Raw genomic sequence first — 8,753 nt, 5'->3', positions numbered from 1 at the left:
AGAGATACATCAAATGTTTCTAGGTAATCAATAAAATTAGGGATATAAGATGCAAAGTATAGTGACTTGGTGCTACAGAAATAAAAAATAATTGATCTAGTGGAAAATTATGCATGTGATCATAAAATTTAAATTGTGGCAATTGTGAGCAAAGAAATCAACAGTGTATGAAAATTTGAATACGTTCTTATGTAGCTAACCAAAAAAAAAGTAATATTGTATAAAACTAATTTAGTATGTTTTTTAAAATGTTTTTCTCTGTTTTAATTTATCAGCAAGTGAGCCAACTGATCCTATATCTTGAGATTTACCATTTAAAACAACATTTGCACTAATATTAACTTCTCACATGTGGAATGAGGGTTGAATTTCTTTCATATGCTTCAGAATGAGTGATTTTAAAAATCCTTGCCAGTACATTTATTTATCACTGCAACTTTTTTTTTTTTGTCTTTTCCGTGACCGGCACTCAGCCAGTGAGTGCACCGGCCATTCCTATATAGGATCTGAACCCGCGGAGGGAGCGTCGCTGCGCTCCCAGCGCCGCACTCTCCTGAGTGCGCCATGGGCTCGGCCCTATCACTGCAACTTTTAAAAATGCATCCTTATACTGTGATCCTTCAGAAACTGGAGTTTCAAAGACTCAACTCATTAGACTTCCCTCTTTCTCCTCAGTCATCCTCAAGATTCAGGGCAACATGAAAAATTCAACTTTGGCAATGGCTGGAGACCCCCACCCCAGCAGTGCTATATTCCTATATGCTAGTTCATGAAATATACATTAATCAAACATGAGTCAGAAACACCAAATCTTTTATTATATATTTTCAATTCAGAAATATAAACAATATTTACAGAGCATTACATTTAAGCATTTACACAGTATTAACAGAAAAAGCAGTAAGAAATACTGGTTTGGGGCTTAATGACCATTACACTTGAAATATAAGGGCCTTTCAAGTACTTTATATGCAATGAAAAGGATTATTATAGAGTATGTTAAAGAAAAAGATCATAAAAAATTATTAGCTACATGACTCAGAATTTACTTCAATTATATTGCCTAAGGTTGTTTTCAATAAATCACCTTGTCAACATAACATGATAAATTTACAGTTTATTTGTTATTACAATCTTTAAACATAATTAAAGAGCAAAACTTTGGAGGAGTGCTCTTAAAATATTAAGTAACTAAAAATGTATTAAAAACTATATTTGGAAAAATGTCATACATTATAGCTTAATAAATGTAAACCACATTAGAGATGTAAACACACTTCATGGAAAGAGTATACTGACCTAATAATACAGGTGTACAAATATAAGTACGACTACAGGAGATATATATTAATCTAACAGTGAATTAGTCCATTGTCAAACAAGGTTAGCAATTACAATGAAGAAAACTGAGAAAGCGAAAGTACAATTAAAAATTTCTAAGACAACTTAAAAATATTTTTCAACATTTATTTAACCCTAAATATGAAAAACATGAACATACTGAACTGAAAACTAGTCTTGAACTTGGAATCAAATAATTTTGTCAATATGAGAAAATGTAGGCATAACCCAGTTTATTAAATAAGCTACAAATGGTGGAACTGTTTTGATTATTATTAAAAGTGTTATGCTGAAAGCAACATTTAGGTTTTTTTTTTTTGCCTCATCGTCAGTGCTAATTTATTATTTAGTGAATTAAATATCATGCATAATGGGGAAAGAATATTTTCCACTATGTCACATGATATATTCACAAAGCAAGTTATGTATTCACAAGTTATAAAAATAGATCTTTCTGCAGATAAAACAAATAGGAGCAGAATAATTTGTATTACAAGTTCTTAAAAATATGGCACACTAACCTGATATCATGACATTTTTTGCCATGATTAAGTCTTTAAGTTATCTATTCAATAAATTAAATCAGAAATCTTTGATCCACCAATGTTTTGGATGCCAAATTCTTCTGTCCTACTGTATTACGGATAAGTCTAAAAATCTGGAAAATTAAAACAATTCAGAATTAAAATATACACAACGAAAATTAAATATGCACATCAATTAAAATATCTACATTAAATTAGATAATTCAACTATTTATTTTCATGTATCAGATATCTGAATTCCATGGTGATACAACAAATTATTTCAAGGCTATTATCATTTTTCATAATATCAAAGCAGTGTATTTTCCTATTTCGAATAGATTTTTTATGAATTAATAGTACAAATCCTCTCATGTTCACAGGAATATACTTTTAAATATTTGGAAAGGCAACTTTCTTCTAACTCTGAAAGCTATGGAAACATCAAAAGAATCTACTTGCTAAGGACAGAGTTTGTTCATAATTCTAGATCTCTATCATGGCCTAATAAATTACATCCTACTGATTTGTATACTTCCTTGATATAATGGAAAATATTTGGGCAATATTAATAACACCATCTCAAGAACACATTAGGGGCTGGCCAGTTAGCTCAGTTGGTCAGAGTATGGTATATGACCAAGGTCAGGGGTTTGGATCCCCGTAACAAAAACAAAAAAAAGGAGCCGATTTGCCATTTCCTGAAATCTCCATTTCAGGCTTCACACTCATCCACACAGTTGTTTTTTACCCACACAGGCAGGGATATCTGAGAGTTACAAGCTAACGAGGCTTTTAGGTGCTGAGCCCTGAGCTAGACCTCCAGTGCTTGCTTTTTTATTATGTTAACATCTGGTGTAGGAGGTGAATGGGATTCTAATTACTGCTCACTTCTGTCTAGGAGATTGGTAGGTAAGCGTCTTCCTACCGATTCCTTTCATGCCTGCTCAAACAACTTATTGTCCTCCATTAGACCCCAGTATTTCATTGCTACTAAAGGACAGAGTAGAATGTGGTTAGTTGAAATGTTATTCCTTCTTTTGATAGGTTAGTGATATTCTAAACCTTTACAAATTCCTAGTGAAAGAAGACAGTTACTGTCTGCCATGAAAATAAATATCTATTTCCAACATATTTCTTTTAGAAGAAAAGCAAAAAAATTTAAAAATTTACCTCTTGTTGTAGGTATGTAAGGAAGGCTGCTAAAATAAAATTTTGGCAGGCCAAATCAACAACACAGAAGAAGAGCAGATCAAAAATAAGAAGGGTGGCTTCATTTCCATAATACAGAACACTGCTGAAAGAATAACCTTCATCTATTAAAAAAATTTATAAGATAAATTAGAAATTTAAAAATACAACAAATCTCTGATAAATTTCTGGTGCTAAAATTTGGATATTTAAAAACATCATATTAGAAACTAGTAATACACACAATACTTCATGGCTTACATGAAAATAAACAAAAAGCATTAAGATTTAGCTAATCTAAGAGTTTAGTCAAAAAACTCACAGAAACTCATAAAAAGCAGTTTTAACATTAGGACCAAGCGTTGGTAATTGCTAGCAGTGTAAGTATACATAGTTAATACCTTTCAAAGACCAGTTAATGAATATTTCTTTATAACTAAAGGCTAAATAATTCTTAGAAAGATTCTCTAAGACAGAATAAGTTAACAAAAACCCCAGCAAGGCACGGAGTATTACATAGTGTTCTAGAATTTCTGTCTCAAATAGTTCATTAAGGATTTGCTTTAAGATCTCTTCTCACTCCACAAGTGGGTTTTGTGTCCTTTTGGAGATGTGGACACCCTTTTTAAAAGATGTTAATGAACTCTATAGACCCTTTCACCAGAAGAAAAAAAAAATATTCATATACACATCTTGTAAACAGTATCGGGTAAGTCCAGAGAACCACTGAAGCCACCCGTGGATACCCAGTTAGGAACATGTTTCATATGAGGGGATGACTGGGGTGCTGGTAATGCCCTTTCTGATCAGTGTGCTAGTTACAGAAATCTATTCAGTTTGTAAAAATTCACTGACCTGTAAGCTGTATCCTTAAAAAATATGCACTTCTGTATGTATATTATATTGTATATATAATTAAAAAAGTAAACAAACCTGTTTATTTTTACATGCTCTCCCTGGGAGATCTACCATTAACACTGCTCCAGCAATGAGTTCATACTGATGGCAACTCCCCAGCTTATTGTGTGCCTTTACTTTCTCTTAAGACCCAGTCCCTTATATTTAATGCTTTACTGGATACTTCTTCCTAGAAGGCCCAAATGATCCTCAAGATACAACATATTCAAAACTAAATTTATCCTCTTTCCCTCAAAACCTGGTCCTCCATCTGCATTCTGTCTTAGTGAAAAGCACCACCACCGACCACTTAGTCACATAAGCCAGAGATCTGGATTATTTTTGACTACTCTTTCTCTCCTACCTCTTTTTCCACTTAACATCTCTAGCAATCCTTTCTTCTTTTTCCCCATTGCTACTGTCTTAGCGCATATTCTCAACATCTCCTGATGAAGATATATACATGGAAGAAGATAAGTCAGGAGGAGGAGGAAGAAACGTAGAAGGACGAGGAAGAACAAAGGAAAAAGGAAGAAGGAAGAAAGAAGATGATTGTATTATCAGAACAGTAACAGCACCCCTTTACTGGGCGCCTACCCATAACAAGTACTGTACTCGGTTCTTCATACATGATAATCCCACAAAACCTTTGGAGGATTATACCTAATATTATAGAGAGGACATTAAAGTTCAGAAACGTTAAGCAACTTTTTCAAGTTCACATAGCTAGTAAACGGTGGTAGAGTCAGGTTTTGAATCTAAGACCAGAAGACTTTGAAAGCTATATTCTTAATGGCTAAGCTATATTGTTATAATAGTGTATCTCTCTAACTCAACCTGTACCCTATTGCCAGAGTAATTCTTCCAATTTACAGATCAGATCTGCTTAGTACGCTTCAATGATATCCATGTTCATTAGTTCATTAGCACTTACAAACTGTTTTGATCATATACCCCTATCAGAATAAAATGTTGCCCATGAATTCCCATAATAGATCTATTCTATTAATTACTACTCTCTATATAAATTTAAGTATAAACTAAGAATGTCAGAATTGCTTATAAACAAATACACATTTTAATATTTTCTTCCCATATCTCCACAGATCAACTTACACACATTTTGTGGGGCAAAAACTAAAAAAAACTTTTTTTTTTTTTTGAAGCACTGGTCTACAGGATAAAGTGGAACTCCTCAGCGTGTCACACAAGGCCTTTGGTATTTGCTATCTGTCCCCTGGGTCAAGCACTCTCTCTCACTGTGTCCCACTTCAAGCCAGACTTCAATCATGGTTCACAAGTACATAATACACTCTGCACACTTCTTTTGATTCCCCTTTTCCCCTTCTGCATGAATGTCTTTGCTTCTCTCTCTTCTCCTGACCCTTCCTGTTTGACAAATAGCTACTTATTTTTTTTCAAGACCCAGTTCAAACTTCTCCATGTTACCTCTTCTGGATTCACCCTGTGTCTGGTCAGATTTTCTATTCTCCTTTCTGTCCCCAGTGTAACCTGTGCCTGCACAGGCTTCTATTCCAGCACCACCCACTTATTCACCTGTCTTCCACAGTATACTAAACAATATGCCCAAGGGAGGGACCGCTTGTCTGTGTACCCCAGGACTGGCACTTCTGGGAAGCAACAAAACATGGGTAAATGAAACTATCTAGGCCAGGACATTGGTTATACCATTTCCATTTTTACCAACCCACACAACAGGTTATTGGGTCACATTACATGAGACATATACACTATCTATTTAATGATAAGAAACCAAGTTAAACCCCATCCTGTCACAAATATCTGTGATTCTTAAAAACTTGAATAAAATAAAAAATTAGATGTTAAATATTAAAGATTAATCACAAGTATTATTCTTTAAGTGTTTCCTAAGTTAGCCATTGAATAAACATTCCAATAAAAATCTGAATTTTATGTTATTTGTTTTACTATCACTTCTAAGTGTACTGTTTATTTTTATTTATTTATTTTTTTGATGGCTGGAAGGTAAAGGGATCTGAACCCTTGACCTTGTGTACTGTTGATTCTGAAATTCAGTTTTTTTGCTTTTTATAGACTATTTTATATATTTTTTCCTGCTATATGATATAATAAAATAGAACACAGAAAACTACTATAATTCCATAAGGTTAACTGAGTTCATTATGTTTCCTTTGTTTTTACATAAAATTATAAAATCGAAAGAAAAATAACTGCAGGCACTTTTTTTTCAAACTCTGAAACAGTAATCAAGTTCAGTAAAGGCATTTGAAGGATACCATTGTAAAAGATGCTTTTTTCCATTGGTTCCATGAATTCCATTCCAAGAATTCTTTCAAGAAGCAACTTATCTTTTATAAAGTAATCCATTTCCTTATGAACCTAATATAAAAAGACAGAGTCATTTCAAAAATAGTCATGAAATAAATGCTTTCCAATTAATGTAAAATCAGATGGAGGGAAAATAAACAAATACATAGTATGCAAAGAAAGCCTGTTCTTCAAAAAGATTGAATTTACTAAACTGAGATTTATAACAAAATTCTCTTTAAAAATGTTTTAAATTTTAAATGCCATTAGTAGTGTTTAGGGCTAGATATACTGAAAATCAATTTATAACAAACTTTCAGGAATACAATCATAGCATAATAATAATGATTCGATAATGAATAATAGTTATATTTTGGAAACTAATAAAAGTCCAGTACAGACATATTTTATGGAATCATCATTATGCTAATAGACAATTAAAATTTCATTTTACTTTTACATAAACTAATTCTATCTTTAAGCCACAGTTTGTTAATATCTAGAACTATCTTTTTAAAAAATATCGTTTCTGGGCCGAGCCCATGGCGCACTCAGGAGAGTGCAGCGCTGGGAGCGCGGCGACGCTCCCACCGCAGGTTTGGATCCTATATAGGAGTGGCCCGTGCACTCACTGGCTGAGTGCCGGTCATGAAAAAAGACAAAACAAACAAACAAACAAACAAAATATCGTTTCTAAGCATTAAATTTGAAAGACAGAAAAAGAAAAACAGATCCTAAGTCCACTGATTTGGTTGACTGAAGAAATAATTGACATTCCCACTTAGCCTTTTAAAAATTGCATTTGATCCCAGTTTAAATATAAGCGTTGACATACATACGTGATCGATGAAAGAGCCAAGAAATTTATTCATTGTATGATATGCTTTTATACTTTGCTCAAAAGTACTTGCTGGTGAACTCAGTAGTCTAGCAGGGCCATTCTTCTAATGTAAAAAACCAGAAATGAATAAATGCAACATATCTTATGTTCTTGGTATTTAGATAACCTTAAATATTGATAAAATATATGTGAACTATACATTATACAAACCTTTGTTAGTGTCTCATGAATTCTGTCATAGTGTTGTCTCATCTGGCTAGAAATTGCAACCTGAAAAGTTTGACCATCTGTGTTAGGTACCAAACCTCTTTGGCTACACAAATTTTCCTGAAAAGTTAAAGGATTTAAATTAAGTTCAAAATTATAAAAAACTGCTTGTCAAAAAGAAAATACAGCATCTTTCTTTTAGTTGGTATCACACATTACAAGATTCAAAAGCTAAGAGAAATTTATGGAAACAAAGAGATTCTAATACTATCTTAGGTTCCCATTCCCCTTGATTTTACTAATTTCCACATTTTTCTAATACATACTCCCCTGTAGGTCTTTATATTATCTCCTTTCCTCTACTTTAAAAAATAATTCATACTAAGTTCATTTAATATTGATATTTTTAGCTTTCTTTATAATTAACCTTATTGCTCTTTAATGTATACTGAAAAGTCTAGTCTTAGAATTAACTAGTTGTACAATTGTAAATGGTCTTTTTTGTTCTCTAAACACTTTTTAAATGCTTCCTTAATTAATTCCAATAAAGAAACAGTGATTCATGACCAAACAGCAAATGTTATGGGCCACATGTCTATTTCAGGTCTCCTTGACAAGACTTAAATCCTGACAACCATGTCATGTAAAATTTTGTCCTACCCCACCTCCTAGCCAATTCCCATTGATGTTTCAAGATTAAGCTCAAGTTCTCTTGCATCCATGAAGCCTGTCTGCCTACTCCAAACTTAATATTCTCCTTCTTTGTCTAAACCTAACTTGCAAACACAATATAGCACTTGGTTTTCTAGACTTAAAGGAAGAATACATGTAGTGAATTTATTTTAAAACATGGTTTTTTCCCCTTGATTAAAAAAGTACATGCCACTGCAGAGAATTTATAAAATACAGTGAGAAACAAACAAAAAAATTAAAAAATTACCTATAATCTCAACACCCAGAGATATATTTTAATGTATTTCCCTTCCAGTCCTTTTCCTAAGGCATACACATATGGGTATCATAAAAGTGGGATCACACTGATTTCTTTTTCACTTAATATTATATCCTGAGCAATTCCCCATGTCATTAAATATTCTATAAAACATGACTTGAACATCTACTCAAGATTTAACTGTAAAGGTAAACCAATTTATTTAACATTCTCCAATTTTTATATTTTTTCCTCTACAAAAACCCCTGTGATTAAGATTGTGAATCTAATTAGCTGTTCATATTGCTAATTTTTCCTTGAGTTAAATTAATAAAATTAGTGAATTGAAGATTATGAACTCTAAAAAATCTCTTGGCATATACTCCCAAAATGCTTTCTACAAAGTTTATAAAAATTTGTACTGACACCAGCAATTTTGTGGGTGTCCATTTCACTCTGTCCTTAATACTATTAAATGTTAGCTTAAAAAAAAAAAGTTTGCTAATTTGAG

At 32.6% G+C, this 8,753-nt stretch overlaps 1 protein-coding gene across 1 annotated transcript in view; it reads right to left on the bottom strand.

Moving 5' to 3' along the window:
• Nucleotides 1–1,856: 1,856 nt before the first annotated feature.
• Nucleotides 1,857–8,753, bottom strand: part of TMEM67 (transmembrane protein 67) — a 45,520-nt gene continuing 38,623 nt past the window's right edge. The window contains exons 24-28 of the mRNA XM_063079858.1: nt 7,315–7,431; nt 7,103–7,207; nt 6,233–6,335; nt 3,039–3,181; nt 1,857–1,999 (exon numbers count right to left, since the gene is read on the bottom strand). Coding sequence (XP_062935928.1) covers nt 1,919–1,999; nt 3,039–3,181; nt 6,233–6,335; nt 7,103–7,207; nt 7,315–7,431 — 549 coding nt within the window. The 3' untranslated portion in view covers nt 1,857–1,918. The remainder of the gene's footprint in view (nt 2,000–3,038; nt 3,182–6,232; nt 6,336–7,102; nt 7,208–7,314; nt 7,432–8,753) is intronic.

This window comes from Cynocephalus volans, chromosome 15, assembly GCF_027409185.1.
Source record: "Cynocephalus volans isolate mCynVol1 chromosome 15, mCynVol1.pri, whole genome shotgun sequence".
In the NCBI taxonomy this organism is placed as follows: domain Eukaryota; kingdom Metazoa; phylum Chordata; class Mammalia; order Dermoptera; family Cynocephalidae; genus Cynocephalus; species Cynocephalus volans.
The sequence above is the reverse complement of the archived record's forward strand: the minus strand, read 5'-3'. Positions and strand labels throughout refer to the sequence as shown.